The sequence below is a fragment of the Ascaphus truei genome, chromosome 1, assembly GCF_040206685.1.
Source record: "Ascaphus truei isolate aAscTru1 chromosome 1, aAscTru1.hap1, whole genome shotgun sequence".
In the NCBI taxonomy this organism is placed as follows: Eukaryota; Metazoa; Chordata; class Amphibia; order Anura; family Ascaphidae; genus Ascaphus; species Ascaphus truei.
The window spans coordinates 398,046,822-398,064,958 of NC_134483.1; the positions used below are offsets into that span (position 1 = coordinate 398,046,822).

The following is an 18,137-nucleotide window of genomic DNA, read 5'->3' on the forward strand; positions in this document are numbered from 1 at the left end:
CCCCTATCCCGCTACCTCACACAGTGTAGCTCCCGCGAACCGCACAGCACGCCTCACATCTCCTGCACCTCACACATCTCCCTACCGCAACCGGACCGCGAGGCCCCCTACCCCGCTACACCATGCCACCAATGTCCCTCCCCCTATCCCGCTACCTCACACAGTGTAGCTCCCGCGGACCGCACAGCACGCCTCACATCTCCTGCACCTCACACATCTCCCTCCGCAACCGGACCGCGAGGCCCCCTACCCCGCTACACCATGCCACCAATGTCCCTCCCCCTATCCCGCTACCTCACACAGTGTAGCTCCCGTGGACCGCACAGCACGCCTCACATCTCCTGCACCTCACACATCTCCCTACCGCAACCGGACTGCGAGGCCCCCTACCCCGCTACACCATGCCACCAATGTCCCTCCCCCTATCCCGCTACCTCACACAGTGTAGCTCCCGCGAACCGCACAGCACGCCTCATCTCCTGCACCTCACACAGCTCCCTACCGCAACCAGACCGCGAGGCCCCCTACCCCGCTACACCATGCCACCAATGTCCCTCCCCCTATCCCGCTAGCTCACACAGTGTAGCTCCCGCGAACCGCACAGCACGCCTCACATCTCCTGCACCTCACACATCTCCCTACCGCAACCGGACCGCGAGGCCCCCTACCCCGCTACACCATGCCACCAATGTCCCTCCCCCTATCCCGCTACCTCACACAGTGTAGCTCCCGCGGACCGCAGAGCACGCCTCACATCTCCTGCACCTCACACATCTCCCTACCGCAACCGGACCGCGAGGCCCCCTACCCCGCTACACCATGCCACCAATGTCCCTCCCCCTATCCCGCTAGCTCACACAGTGTAGCTCCCGCGAACCGCACAGCACGCCTCACATCTCCTGCACCTCACACATCTCCCTACCGCAACCGGACCGCGAGGCCCCCTACCCCGCTACACCATGCCACCAATGTCCCTCCCCCTATCCCGCTAGCTCACACAGTGTAGCTCCCGCGAACCGCAGAGCACGCCTCACATCTCCTGCACCTCACACATCTCCCTACCGCAACCGGACCGCGAGGCCCCCTACCCCGCTACACCATGCCACCAATGTCCCTCCCCCTATCCCGCTACCTCACACAGTGTAGCTCCCGCGGACCGCACAGCACGCCTCACATCTCCTGCACCTCACACATCTCCCTCCGCAACCGGACCGCGAGGCCCCCTACCCCGCTACACCATGCCACCAATGTCCCTCCCCCTATCCCGCTACCTCACACAGTGTAGCTCCCGTGGACCGCACAGCACGCCTCACATCTCCTGCACCTCACACATCTCCCTACCGCAACCGGACTGCGAGGCCCCCTACCCCGCTACACCATGCCACCAATGTCCCTCCCCCTATCCCGCTACCTCACACAGTGTAGCTCCCGCGAACCGCACAGCACGCCTCATCTCCTGCACCTCACACAGCTCCCTACCGCAACCAGACCGCGAGGCCCCCTACCCCGCTACACCATGCCACCAATGTCCCTCCCCCTATCCCGCTAGCTCACACAGTGTAGCTCCCGCGAACCGCACAGCACGCCTCACATCTCCTGCACCTCACACATCTCCCTACCGCAACCGGACCGCGAGGCCCCCTACCCCGCTACACCATGCCACCAATGTCCCTCCCCCTATCCCGCTACCTCACACAGTGTAGCTCCCGCGGACCGCAGAGCACGCCTCACATCTCCTGCACCTCACACATCTCCCTACCGCAACCGGACCGCGAGGCCCCCTACCCCGCTACACCATGCCACCAATGTCCCTCCCCCTATCCCGCTACCTCACACAGTGTAGCTCCCGCGGACCGCAGAGCACGCCTCACATCTCCTGCACCTCACACAGCTCCCTACCGCAACCGGACCGCGAGGCCGCGGCCTACACTCACACACCATGGCAACGATGTCCCTCCCCCTATCCCGCTACCTCACACAGTGTATCTCCCGCGAACCGCACAGCACGCCACATCTCCTGCACCTCACACAGCTCCCTACCGCAACCGGACCGCGAGGCCGCGGCCTACACTCACACACCATGGCAACGATGTCCCTCCCCCTATCCCGCTACCTCACACAGTGTAGCTCCCGCGGACCGCACAGCACGCCTCATCTCCTGCACCTCACAAAGCTCCCTACCGCAACCGGACCGCGAGGCCGCGGCCTACACTCACACACCATGCCACCAATGTTCCTCCCCCTATCCCGCTACCTCACACAGTGTATGACAACACCTACCACTGGAAATCAGATGTTCGTTGAAATAAAATATGTTTTCCTAACTATTTTACTGTCTGTATAATGTACACAACACTCACCCACACAAAACCCCCTCATACACACACACACACACACACGCAAACATCCTGTCATTCTATGCCACACACTACACTCAAAAACATGCCATTTTTAACATGTGTATGACCAACAACACGCACTCACACACGTCACACACACAACATGCTTCATACACACACACACGCCATCACACACCAGCAACACACACACATGCTCTCACACACACCACACACCATGCCACCGATGTCACTCCCGCTATCCCGCTACCTCACACACTCTACCTCCCGCGGAACAACCAGCACGCCTGACATCTCCTGCACCTCACACATCTCCCTCCGCAACCGGACCGCAACGCCGCGGACTACAGTCAAACAGCATGCCACCAATGTCACTCCCGCTACCTCACACACTGTATGACAACACCTACCACTGAAACTCAGCTGTTCCTTACAATAAAATATGTTTTCCTAACAATTTCACTGTCTGTATAATTTATTCTAAAACACTTCTCACACCACCACTCACACACAACACTCACCCACACAAAACCCCCTCATACACACACACACACACACGCAAACATCCTGTCATTCTATGCCACACATAACAACAAATCACACCTCACCTTCACCCTCATAATACACACACTACACTCAAAAACATGCAATTTACAACATGTCTATGACCAACAACACGCACTCACACACGTCACACACACAACATGCGTCATACACACACACATGCCATCACACACGCCACATACACACATGCTCTCACACACACCACACACCATCACACACAACACACACACAAATACACAAACACATGCACACACACACGCACTCAGCAACGCCACACGCCCTCAACCACGCAACACACGTACTCACACACACACACCAACCTCCTCTGCTGATACAACACACAAAACAACACTTCAACATAACCTTAACTACCACACACAACACAACCACCACTAAACAAACACACACACCCAACCCACTGTTCCAATTACCTACCCTTCACCATACACACTACACTGAATACAATGCACATTTACACGTCTCACCACCCACTCCCATTGCACATCAACATCCCACCACACACAAACATTAACAACAACACAACACCTCCGCTACTAACACACCTAGCACAATAAATCACCTCTTCCTTTCAATAACATATTTTACACAAAACATTACTATTTACACATCTGTCTAATTTATTGCACACAAACACTCAACTAACCAACACTGACACACACACTCACACACCACACACTCACTATCACATCACACACTCACTCATCCACACACACACCCCACACAATCAACAATCACACACAATAATTACATACACACACTATTCTGCCACACACACAGCCAACATTAACACAAAACAAAAACACACACAACATTTCAACACCTACACAAACGCACACCAAACACAAATAAATACCCCTCACCTCACACAGTGTAGCTCCCGCGAACCGCACAGCACGCCTCACATCTCCTGCACCTCACACATCTCCCTACCGCAACCGGACCGCGAGGCCCCCTACCCCGCTACACCATGCCACCAATGTCCCTCCCCCTATCCCGCTACCTCACACAGTGTAGCTCCCGCGGACCGCAGAGCACGCCTCACATCTCCTGCACCTCACACATCTCCCTACCGCAACCGGACCGCGAGGCCCCCTACCCCGCTACACCATGCCACCAATGTCCCTCCCCCTATCCCGCTACCTCACACAGTGTAGCTCCCGCGGACCGCAGAGCACGCCTCACATCTCCTGCACCTCACACAGCTCCCTACCGCAACCGGACCGCGAGGCCGCGGCCTACACTCACACACCATGGCAACGATGTCCCTCCCCCTATCCCGCTACCTCACACAGTGTATCTCCCGCGAACCGCACAGCACGCCACATCTCCTGCACCTCACACAGCTCCCTACCGCAACCGGACCGCGAGGCCGCGGCCTACACTCACACACCATGGCAACGATGTCCCTCCCCCTATCCCGCTACCTCACACAGTGTAGCTCCCGCGGACCGCACAGCACGCCTCATCTCCTGCACCTCACAAAGCTCCCTACCGCAACCGGACCGCGAGGCCGCGGCCTACACTCACACACCATGCCACCAATGTTCCTCCCCCTATCCCGCTACCTCACACAGTGTATGACAACACCTACCACTGGAAATCAGATGTTCGTTGAAATAAAATATGTTTTCCTAACTATTTTACTGTCTGTATAATGTACACAACACTCACCCACACAAAACCCCCTCATACACACACACACACACACACGCAAACATCCTGTCATTCTATGCCACACACTACACTCAAAAACATGCCATTTTTAACATGTGTATGACCAACAACACGCACTCACACACGTCACACACACAACATGCTTCATACACACACACACGCCATCACACACCAGCAACACACACACATGCTCTCACACACACCACACACCATGCCACCGATGTCACTCCCGCTATCCCGCTACCTCACACACTCTACCTCCCGCGGAACAACCAGCACGCCTGACATCTCCTGCACCTCACACATCTCCCTCCGCAACCGGACCGCAACGCCGCGGACTACAGTCAAACAGCATGCCACCAATGTCACTCCCGCTACCTCACACACTGTATGACAACACCTACCACTGAAACTCAGCTGTTCCTTACAATAAAATATGTTTTCCTAACAATTTCACTGTCTGTATAATTTATTCTAAAACACTTCTCACACCACCACTCACACACAACACTCACCCACACAAAACCCCCTCATACACACACACACACACACGCAAACATCCTGTCATTCTATGCCACACATAACAACAAATCACACCTCACCTTCACCCTCATAATACACACACTACACTCAAAAACATGCAATTTACAACATGTCTATGACCAACAACACGCACTCACACACGTCACACACACAACATGCGTCATACACACACACATGCCATCACACACGCCACATACACACATGCTCTCACACACACCACACACCATCACACACAACACACACACAAATACACAAACACATGCACACACACACGCACTCAGCAACGCCACACGCCCTCAACCACGCAACACACGTACTCACACACACACACCAACCTCCTCTGCTGATACAACACACAAAACAACACTTCAACATAACCTTAACTACCACACACAACACAACCACCACTAAACAAACACACACACCCAACCCACTGTTCCAATTACCTACCCTTCACCATACACACTACACTGAATACAATGCACATTTACACGTCTCACCACCCACTCCCATTGCACATCAACATCCCACCACACACAAACATTAACAACAACACAACACCTCCGCTACTAACACACCTAGCACAATAAATCACCTCTTCCTTTCAATAACATATTTTACACAAAACATTACTATTTACACATCTGTCTAATTTATTGCACACAAACACTCAACTAACCAACACTGACACACACACTCACACACCACACACTCACTATCACATCACACACTCACTCATCCACACACACACCCCACACAATCAACAATCACACACAATAATTACATACACACACTATTCTGCCACACACACAGCCAACATTAACACAAAACAAAAACACACACAACATTTCAACACCTACACAAACGCACACCAAACACAAATAAATACCCCTCACCTCACACAGTGTAGCTCCCGCGAACCGCACAGCACGCCTCACATCTCCTGCACCTCACACATCTCCCTACCGCAACCGGACCGCGAGGCCCCCTACCCCGCTACACCATGCCACCAATGTCCCTCCCCCTATCCCGCTACCTCACATGAGTGAAGATATACTTCACAAAGCACAGAGACACAACCCATCACTCAATGTTACCTTTTCACCTGACATTTTCAACGAGGTACTCATATTGTTAGAAGATACATGTCTCTCTATCAATAACAAAACACTACTTCAATTAGGTCTAGAAGCTCCCCAACGTCATCATCACGATGTACTCAATACAGACCTTATGCGAGAGAAACAATACAATATTTCCATACTACAAGAATATGTTGCCACAAGAAAACCAATGTTAATTCCACAACAACTTAACACCTATGACAACATCATGCAGCACATAAACAACGAACAAGGTGCAATCCTGTTTCTTGATGCTCCAGGTGGAACAGGCAAAACATTTCTCATAAATTTACTCCTTGCAGAAATAAGAATGCACAATCATGTTGCACTTGCACTTGCATCATCTGGCATTGCAGCCACTCTTATGGATGGAGGAAGAACTGTGCACTCAGCTCTTAAATTACCACTAAACATTGCTCATGAAGAAAACCCAACATGTAATATTACCAAGACATCTGGCCAAGCCCGTGTTCTTCAAATTTGCAAACTTATTGTTTGGGATGAGTGTACCATGGCGCATAAAAAAGCACTTCAAGCCCTTAATAGAACCTTGCAAGACTTGCGTAACAATAAACAAATAATGGGTGGTGCTGTCATTCTTTTAGCTGGTGATTTCAGACAAACACTTCCAGTCATACCACGATCCACACCAGCAGACGAACTTCATGCATGCCTTAAATCCTCTATTTTATGGCGACATGTCAAACATTTTCCATTAACAACCAATATGCGAGTCCAACTTCTCGGCCACTCAAATGAACAACTTTTTGCACACACACTTCTTCAAATAGGTGAAGGCACTTTACCTACTGACTTAACATCAGGTGAAATTGCTTTTCCCACACATTTTTGTCACATGATGACATCACTTGAAGAACTCATACATCACGTCTATCCAAATCTCTTACACAATTACACAAACCACCAGTGGCTCTGTGAAAGAGCCATCCTTGCTGCCAAAAATACTTCTGTCAATGACATCAATCATCAAATTCGAGACATTATTCCAAACACAATTACTCAATACAACTCAATCGATACAGTTGTGGATTGCGATGAAGCCGTTAACTATCCACCTGAATTCCTACACTCCCTCGAACCATCAGGGATGCCACCACATCATCTTCGCCTCAAAGTTGGAGCACCCATCATGCTACTTCGCAACCTACACACACCTAACCTTTGTAATGGAACCAGACTGTGCATAAAAACATTGATGCCCAACCTAATTGAAGCTACTATCTTAACTGGCAACGCCAAAGGCCAAGATGTCTTCATCCCCCGCATTCCACTCATTCCTACAGACATGCCTTTTACTTTCAAACGGCTACAGTTCCCCATCAAACTAGCTTTTGCTATCACCATTAACAAAGCACAAGGACAATCTATAAAGTGCACTGGTATCAACTTAGAATCACCATGTTTCTCCCACGGCCAGTTATATGTTGCGTGCTCTAGAGTTGGATCCCCCCAACAATTGTACATCTTTGCTCCAACTGGAACTACCAAAAATGTCGTTTACAAACAAGCATTACAATGAACATTGACTTTCCTCAATTGCCATGAACTCTACATATTGCCATAAGAAATTACAAAAAAATGAAAGACACTCAATACACTACTGTCATCTTTTATTACTACATTATTTTACAACACACACTTTAACATTACATCAAATACACTCCTCTCAACAATGGACATTCACATCTTTCAAGAAGCATTTCCAACAATAACATTTTCAAAAATAACTACCGTAACAACTAACATACACTTCAAACATTTGCCCTCATATACATGTGCTTTCTACTACTGTTGATTTACAAACACAATTCTAACTAATATTACATAACATTGGCATCAAATTACAACTTTCACATACAACATTTACACATACTTATTCACACTTCACATCCCGGGCAACGCCGGGTTTCTCAGCTAGTATTGGATAAAACATGAACATATTAAAATATCCGGTTCCTTTGGGTCCAGCAGGTCCAAACTTCCCAGTTCTCAATGCCGGAACTGGGACACCTGAGGGTCCAATTTGCGACCTGCTACGACCTGGGAAACCGGAGATACACAAATACACTTAAAACCGTTTCACATTTTAATACATAAATCTCCGCTGTAAATTAAATCACAGTTTTTCACTAAATCCCCATTGAAAACAATGGGCTTCGCCGCCATAGACTTTCAACGGGGCGATGCCGCCATTGAAGTCAATGGAGTTTTTCCGCCGTAGCCGGTCAATGGGTTTTGGCCGCCATTGGAGTCTATGGGAAAAGTCCCGAACCTTCAAGGGGGTCCATACTCCGTCGGGTTGGTCCAAGCGGGTCAAGGATGGTTCTGCAGCGATGCCGGAGCAGTGCTACAGATACCCCAAACCCTGATCCGCTGGGCCCTCCGGAACCGGAGCTATGGATTACCCATTTTCAGCTTTTCGCACTTAGCCGATTTCCTGAGCTGTTTCTGCCGCCGCCATTGGAACCTATGGCGCGGCCCGCTCTCCTCGGTTCGACCCTTATCGGGGGTCCAGGATACGGGGACCCGGTTGTGGTCGAGTGGGGGGAGGTCTTGGAACTAGGGACAGAAAGAATTTTATTTCTAGGGGCCCTAGAACTGTTTATTCCCACGACACTTGTCGTTTAACTTGACTTGTAAGTGATCAAAGCTCTCCTATTGAAAATGTATCCGCTTTGCGGTTAAGCGGTTTGGACGGCAGCCAACTCGTTCCTGGAAAGCTCTCTCGAGGATTTCTCCATTGAAGTCAATGAGCCCATTGACTTTCAATGGGAAACCGCCGCTCTCCCTCTTGGACGCCATCTGCTGGTCTTCTCAGGAACAGGACTCAACAGCAAGATTCGCCATTGAAAGACATGGAGTTCCAATGGCGGCCTATGGGAGCCTGCAAAATGGTGCCTGAAATGGCGGGAAATTTACACAAAGGGCTATAATCACTATACAACTATTAACCCTTGTGCTCCCGGATGGATCCCAGTGTGTGTGTGCTGCAGACCAGATGTTACAATAAAACAGGGGGAACAGGGGAATACACATTTACATGTCATAACAGGGGTTAGATCATAGTTCTGGGTCTTAGCCCAGTTAACCCTTTGTCTCCCTGGTGAGGTCAGGGGATGGCCAAATGGGGTGTAACCCCTTTAATCCCAGGCCACCCCCTTTCTCCCTCTACAGACACATCTGTTCATTTTGCCCTTTCTTCAACCTTGAGTTATACATGACAGCAGCAGTGAAAGGGGTACGTTTGTGTTGACCCCCAAGAAACTGAAGACTGTTGATGCCAACCTAAGAATCTCCATTAATCTCTATTTAAATGTTGTTATAAATCAAATATGGCTCCACCCTTACCCCTGAGAGTAGACCCTTTCATCTCAGTCACGGTTTAATCAAATTGATTTTGTAACCTTGTTTGGTGTACAAATGCATCTTAAGATGGCATTAATGGTGCATACTTTTTATAGTGATTATTTCCTTTTCTTTTTATTCTTTGGGTTTGGTGTGAAACATGTTTGCAGTTTCTCTCATTGGAAGTAATCGCTACGATGTCATTAGTTAAATGCATCTTTGTTACAATACAGTATGAATCTCAAAGAAAATAAAATGAAGAAATACACTTTGAATTTTAACTTTTTTCGTGATGAAAATGGTAACCTTGTTTACTATTTCATTACATGTTTTAGAGCAGTATTTGTTAACTGAGGTGTGGTGGTTCCTTGGTGTGCTGTGACTCTCTGCCAAGGGTGCTGTGACCTCAGGGGTAATCGCCTTGCTGGATACACAGGGAGCATCTTGCAATGCCTTGAGATGTACAGGTAGAGATGGGCAAATATTTTTGGCAGATTTTGATCAATTTAGCAGTGTCTCCAGTTGTATATATATCCCCTTAAACCTCCCTCCAAATAAATTAGGGAGACAAGCCTGTGCTGAAAAAGGAGCGCACCTGAGGAGATATGCAAAATATAGTTAAATGAGTCCCATCCAACACTTTCTGACAGGATTTCCATACCAACGGTATAGAGTTGATAAGCCTAAGGCATAAACCCAATGACTGGAATGGTGTCAGACCCAGAAGGCCTAGAACCCACAACCACTGCTCTCATAGGCTACGGCCCCCCTGCCTGCGCTGCACGCGCGTCTGCCAGGCTGGCGGTGCGTGCAACATAGTTCCCCGGTCTGCAGTGAGCTGCAGGGGGAAAGACGGGGAGCGTGACCGGGGAGTGATGGGGCATGGCCATGACATCACCCGGCAGGTTCGTCCTCATTGGCTGAACCACCGGGGGGGGCATGGCCTAGCGCTCCGTCGCTACAGTAGGTCTCATCTGAATTTTCCAGTCTCCTGGAAAAACGCACCATGTGGCGCGGCGGCCGCCCCTCGCAGCGGGCCCGGCCCCATTGAGGGGCGGCTCTTGTCCCCGCATATAGCTGGCGCTGCGGTAGCCAGCGGGGACCAAGCCTAAATCGCAGCTCTAGTAGTATAAGCTAAACCAGCTGATTGCTAGCTGTGCATCACTGTCTACTACACTACTAGCATACCTACAAGGGATATCTACTTTGTTGATTGTAACCTTGAAATTACGTCAAGCCAGCAGAATCAATTCCTGTAGTCTATAGAGTTTTATTCATTTTAAAATAAAGTATTTCAATTCAGTATGTGTCTGGCACTCTGGCATATGGCAAAGTGAATATTTGTGTCCCTGTTCTGTTATACTGTAGCCACCCTTGTGCATATCCATCATGTAGCACCAAAAGGAGTATATATACCTGAATTAGCTCCCTCACCCTGGCTTCCGTTAAGAGCAGACCACTTTCTAGTTGACAGTTTAATGTTCTTTGTGGAGCAATGTTCCCCTGGGGGGGAAGCTGTGTGACGCAGAGTTTATGGCTGGGAAAGGGCGTGAGTGTGCTGTGTGAGAAGGGGGATAAATGTGGTGTGTGTTGATTAAAAGGATGAACGTGGTGGGTGTCTACGTGTGAGTAAAAGTGGAATGAGTGAGATGTGATGAGCAGGGGTGCCCTGACTCAAAAAGGGTTAGAACAACTGTCTTAGAGACTTAGGCTACGGCACCAGTCACTGCATGCAAACGCGTGTTGGAGCACCTGTCGGCGCGTGCACCAGTTTCAGCCGCGATCTGCAGTCTAGGGGTCGCGCATCTTAGAGAAGAGCAGGTGTAGGCATGGTGGGGGCGTGGCCATGACGTCACAAGGCTGGATAGCCCTCATTCGCTGAACCACCGCCGTGATGTGGCTGCCGTGTCAAAAGACAAAAATCTTGTCTTTTGGTAAAGGTGGATGCGCACTGCGCTAGCTGCACGCACGCGCAGACAGTGACTGGGGCCGGCCCCATAGAGGGCTGTATCTTGTTTACGCCGTGGTGCGCAGCTGTGAGCAATAGGGACGAGGCCTCAGAACATGGGTTTCTGAGAGCTGTTGAGCACGGTCTTATTGTACTTACAGTATATCTTCTATTATCCACAGCTCATGGCCAACCAATATAATAGCTTTACTTTAAAACATTGAAATTGGGTGCAAATAACTACTTTGCTGTCAGAGGAGACTGCTACACATTGCTATGCAATAACTTAAATTCCCTGCAATATTTTGCATTAATTAAATCAATTATTGCCCCAAATGTGGTACATTCTTTCTACCTAAACCAGTAGGTCTCCAGAGTAGAAATCCTTACATTATCACCTGGTTCAGGGGAATGCCACTGTGTGCAAATAACATGAGCACTGGACACGTAAGCCAATCACTGTACTAGAGATACTCCTCTCACTTATTGGCAATGACACTGGTGGAAGCCATTTTGTGTTCCCATTGCACTGGGAAATTGAGTATACTGCTAAGACCCCGCTGCCTTAGTCATGACCAGTTAATACGTAGTACCAAGCTTGGTACGCTTCTCACTTTTATTGCCTCCTGTCATCTTTCCACAGGACCACTATCTCTCTGTTCTAATGTGAGACTTCCAGTTGTCCTGGTTACACTGTTGCTGGGGAAACAGAATGTTTGGCCAAATGGCCAGGCGTGTTAGTTTCTCATTACACTGCACAGTGACTGCCAAGTGATCAGGCTGCAGGCTCCACGCTCACATACATTCATGCAGGGCTACTGAGACACCCCTGCCCTTTAGCTGCCCAGTGGCACATCATGCTCCAGAAGCAGCATGGCAGGCCCGCCACCACCTCCTCCTGCCAGCGTCCTTTCACAGGCCCGGGCCAGAGGATGCTGTATACAGGTAAAGAATGTGGAGGAAGAAGTCGGAGTGCATCTTTAGATATTTAAGTTCACATGAACAATGTAAAGCATGTTAACTTTCTTTCACTCTTTGAAAACCTGTGGTAGTCAAATCCAACATGGGCTAAAAATATGCAGGCACAGGGATTTGTACCCCGATTTTGCGGGAGAAAGCTGCTTACTAATAAAGCCACATTAGGATTTTGAAATCATTTCCCACATTGTTTGCGCTCGTAAAAAAAACCCCGCATTATTTGCCTTCACTCCAGTATTCCCATGTACATCTGCATACATGTCTCAGACTAAACACCTGGATATTTTTCAGCATACCTGAACGTTGTTTTCTTGCTATGGTCCGTTAAATATTTTAAAGTGACATTAACCCTATTATGCAAATAAATTATTTTGATCGTATAGAGCAGGGTTGGCTAACTCCAATCTTCAAGGGCCACCAGCAGGTCAGGTTTCCAGGATATCCCTATAAGCTAAACCAGCTGATTGCTAGCTGTGCATCACTGTCTACTACACTACTAGCATACAACTAGCTCAGTCAATCGATGACTGAGCCACCTGTGCTGAAGCAGGGATATTCTGAAAACCTGACCTATTGGTAGCCCTTGAGGACTGGAGTTGGCCACCCCTGGTATAGAGCAGCAAGGGTGGTAATAAAGTCTTTGTCCTATCAGTTTGAGACAATCCACTTTCTATCCATAAGGGCATTGATATGGGACTTGAAACCCACATTTGAATTATTTTACAGATTGATTGTACTCATTATCTTAGATGACTTTTAATCCAAAATGAATGGTAATTCTCAGAGGGTCTCATTTCGTCGCATTTTAGTGACTACGTCTGCTTGAATGTATTGATGAAAAGTGAACAGATCCCGGTTCATAATCGTAAATCAACAATTCCTTCAACAGTTTATCAGTGTGCCTTCTCTGCCCTGGTGTTCTTGCCACATTATAGCTATGCTTGGAAATCCACCCACGGTCAGATTCTTTAAAGTCCCCCATGAAACGCATTTGTGATTCAAAGGGGGTTCATTCCTTTTTATTCTCCCTTTTGTGCATGATCTAATAAATTCATTTGACTATAACAGCACAGTCCAGCCTTGCATTTTTGCCCAGCAGTGCCCGCTGATTCTCTTCATTGGGAGGTTTGTTTATTAGGAACAGTTTTTATTTGTAAAATATTTCTGCATGTGATAGTTGTCTCACCTTTAGCTTGCCCGTTTTGCGGCTTTTATTGACAATGGTGATATTTCTATGTGCAATACTAATTTCCACAAAATAGCTTTGAAGATAAAGACTTAGGGCCAGATCTTCAAGGCTCTGTTAAATCAGGGCTCGTAGCGGTACGTTACCGAAAACAGGAATGGACGGTATGTTCTCTAAGTTAACATGGTATCCACAAAACCAATTATAGGCAAAATCAATGTTGGAAATACATCTCATTAGCATAGGCTTAACGCAGTGTTATCCTCTAGTAACGTGAAGTTAAGTATGTCTTGGAGATATTCCAATCCAGAACCCAAAATAGGTCTTTTGCTAGAGGAGGGAGAAGAGATAGGAACAACACCAGGAACCAATGCTGTTATTTCAATCATTCTGGAATGTGGTTGCAGCCATTCTAGACACTGCAAAAGCCCTATTTCAGGATCTGGATGGGAGTTATGCCAAGTTTAACATCACGTTAACTGTAAAGACTTTAGTGGGTATGTCATACTATGATAGGGCCTCATTTGCCTATCATAATCACAAACGTCCGATATACAGTAGTTAACGCTATGCTCTTTACGGGGGGGAAAACATGCCTTATTACTATCTTTTAAGAATACCGCATTACTAATAATGTGACGTTAACTTAAGGTTAACAGAGGTTTGAGAATCTAGCCCTAAAAAAAAAGATTGTTTAATTATTTAAAATGATAAAAGATGGCTCTTGGCCAATAATTTAGATTTTAATAGTTGAAATTGTAATCTATATGGAGCAGGATCCTCCTTACATGCTGTACCAGGGTATGCTAATGTAATCTACTATATGTTTTGGAAAACTATTTGTCTGTTCGCTATGCATTTGAACACCTTTTAAGATATCTTAACCAAGTTCCTGAGATCAAGGATGTTTGGATACAAATGGATACATCCATTATATTTTTATTTTAATTATTACCATTTCTCTAAGCAAGTAGGTGCTGTACCTGGTAGGCTATGTATCTATCACGTGACATAATACTGGTGACATCATAATACGGAGAGTCAGATAGCTATAACGTTTACACAGAGAGCAGATGGAGAAAGAATGAGAGGAAGTCAGTTGGCATGTGAGGGGAAGTTAAGAATGCTGGAGAAAGAGAGAGGTGGAAAGAATTGGGAACATTATAAGGTATTAAAGGAAAGTGATGGGACAGAGATGAAGGGGGAGGAGAGCGAGGTTTTTTTTAGAATTCCCGAGTAACGCTGGGTATATTTCAACTATATGTCATTATACTGTAGAATATGTTGGCACATTATAAATAAATGATAATAATATAATCAGGTACTGCATTGCCATTTTATTGTATGTGCATTTTGCATTTTTAATAGTATTGGATTATTCCAAACAATTGCGGCTACTACAGGACGCTTCACACAGTGAATATCTTAGACTGAAGTTCCGAAAATTCTGAACGTCTGATTTTCATATATTATCATCTTAAAACTATAATGGACCCACCACAGCACACATTTTTTTAATCTGCTTTAGAACTACTGACAACACAAATTATAGTAATAATGGAATTACAGAAGAAATGCAGAAAACAATATATGCAACCAAAAAAATGGCCAAATGCCTCTTCCTGTGTCACGATATTTCATGTCATGGAAAATTCTTATATGTAATTAGAGGGATAAAACATTTTTACCAACTTAATGGATGCTTCTTTATGTTTTTACATGGTAATGTTGCGGGGGGCGGGGGGGAGGGAAACCTATACCATGTAACACACAGCTAATTATAATTGTGGATACAATTAGCATAATGAAGTGCTGATGTTATTTGCAGTGCAAGTTTTTGCTTAAGAGAGATTGGGTGTTGAATTACTCATATTTTGCCTTTCAGTCCCATAGCTCCAATGAATAATGTCACATTATTGTAGTTATGTTAGGTAATTATTGACTTATAATGTTTCAGTAGCATCCAGCATCAATGGTTCACAAAGACGTCTTTGATACACAAAACCTTGGAAAAATACATAACCCAGCAACAACTGTGTGCAACAAATGATACACCCAAAACACAACATTGACTTGAATGCTTTATAGCCATTTAATGTCTATGTAGCATATTGACTATTCTGATTCCACCAGTGTATTTAAGATTTATAAATAACAATATAGGAAGGTTGGAGCACAACTGAATACAGGGTGGAAAAAACAATCTGCAAGAGAGTGTGTGTCCCAAAAAGGTTTAATGGATCAAACCATAAACATACAGTGAGCCCACGGGCCCCCACCAACGCGTTTCGAGCAACGCTCTTTATCAAGGTGCACCTTGATAAAGAGCGTTGCTCGAAACGCGTTGGTGGGGGCCCGTGGGCTCACTGTATGTTTATGGTTTGATCCATTAAACCTTTTTGGGACACACACTCTCTTGCAGATTGTTTTTTCCACCCTGTATTCAGTTGTGCTCCAACCTTCCTATATTGTTTGCTGTGACCATTGGAAGACCGGATGCACCTACCGGAGGAGGTATACCAGGAAGACCACCCAGCCGTGAGTAATATTACTCTTACACCTTACACCTTATTGTTCCACAGCGATATATCTGACTGGACACTAGCTAGTGGGAGTTGTTACTTACAATAGTGGAACTCCATCCAGGCCATCGTGCCATAGTGGAAATAGGTGTTATATCCAACAGGATTTTGGTTTGGTTTAATGCTCCTGGTACCCCTAGGATCTCTACACATGGAATTATTCTGTTGAAGGACTTTATTGCAGCTTTTGATCTATGTTTTTGAGCACCATACAGCATTTTTTACATAAGATTTATAAATGTTTATTTGACATGGTCTTTGGATACATTTCTTTCTGCTCTTAGAGGCAATCCAAGCCGTCTTTTTTTTTTTAAATACAGGATTGAAGCTGGGGTCTCCGGAGCAGACCTCCATTCACTTTCAGCTCCGGGGGCCGCTGCTTCCGGAAGTACTTACCTACGTAGTGGTTTGCGGTAGCCACTCCAGAGTTCACATTATGGCGGATTTTCAAAGCTGTGGGCCAATAAGGAGCCGTGACTTGATCCGGTGTGGCTTCCAATTGGCCCATGTGATGAGGGAGCTATAAACTGCAGAAAACTGCAGAGATAACGGCACCCACTTCGGAGGCAAGTATCTCTGGAAGCAGGGGGTCCCTGGAGCTGAAATTAATTGGGTTCAGCTCCGGAGACCCCCTAATTCAAGTCTGTATTAAAAAATGAAGGGGGGGAAAAACTGCTTGGATTGCTCCTTTAAACATGCAAAAAAAAATAAACATAATCCAACCAAAAGATTTTTTAGAATGTATATAATTAGCAGTGGCTAGAAAATATTTAGCTAAATAATACAAATAATACAACATTCTTTGAAAAAATTATTCTTATTTTAGTTGCACAGTTTTTTTTAATCCAGTACATATTCCAAATGTAACAAGTTCCTTGTGTTGAATTTTTTCTTTGAACTCTGAGTCAAGTAAATATTATTTAAAACACGGGCATTTAATATACCCCAGTTGTGTATACAAAAGAATCCACAGTTTAGGTGCTCCCTTTATGCACAATTACTTCCTTCCTGTTAACCCCTTTGCTGCCAGAATGGTCAAATAATTAGGCTCTAAGTGCGTAAATAACACATTCATCACCTTTATATAAAACCGTAAACATATCATTGTTCATTGTGGTGCTAGCAGACGGTAATAAAAAGGGCTTTTGTAATAATAATAAAAAAATGTAAAAAAGTGACGTGAGAAAAGTGATACATTTAATGGTTAACTGATGTTTAAAGCGTGTGTCCGTTTTCAGAAACACTCTGGCCCCTTCTTTAAGCATGTTACCTGTTTAGCCATGTTGTATGGAAACATGCTTGTAGAAGAGACTGGGTGTCCCTGAAAAGCTTGGACTCTTTTTAAACATCAGTTAACCATTAAAGGTATCCCTTTTATTTTACCTATGCAATATTTTATTACAAAAACCATTTTCTTCTGTCTGCCTCTATGGACTAACATATTATCCTTCGCGGTTGTTCTGACAAGAAAATTACATGTACAAGAGATTGGTTCGGGTTGTCGCTCTCAGCCGCAACTGCACACATGAACAACACCAGTTGTGATGAGTAAATATAATTTATTTGGTACTTAGCTTCGGATATATTTCAGCATTCTATGGAACTCAGGATACCGCTCGTGATGTCATCAACAACCAGGGGACTCCCATCATCGGTTAAGATGAACAGCCTGGTCAATAGTTGCTGTTCTGTGATCAATTTGTACTGCGCGCAGTCCTGAGTATACTATCAGCTTTGCCACAGTTGAGAGTCAGGCACCTTTCTGTGCTGTACAAATGTTTCAGCCAACATCCC

General features: G+C 46.3%; 1 protein-coding gene across 2 annotated transcripts in view; it reads left to right on the forward strand.

The window, feature by feature from the left end:
- Positions 1-12,361: 12,361 nt before the first annotated feature.
- SPMIP2 (sperm microtubule inner protein 2) overlaps positions 12,362-18,137 on the forward strand; it is a 40,118-nt gene continuing 34,342 nt past the window's right edge. For both annotated transcript variants that reach the window (XM_075612435.1, XM_075612444.1), the window contains exon 1: positions 12,362-12,542. In XM_075612435.1, coding sequence (XP_075468550.1) covers positions 12,455-12,542 — 88 coding nt within the window. In that variant the 5' untranslated portion in view covers positions 12,362-12,454. The remainder of the gene's footprint in view (positions 12,543-18,137) is intronic.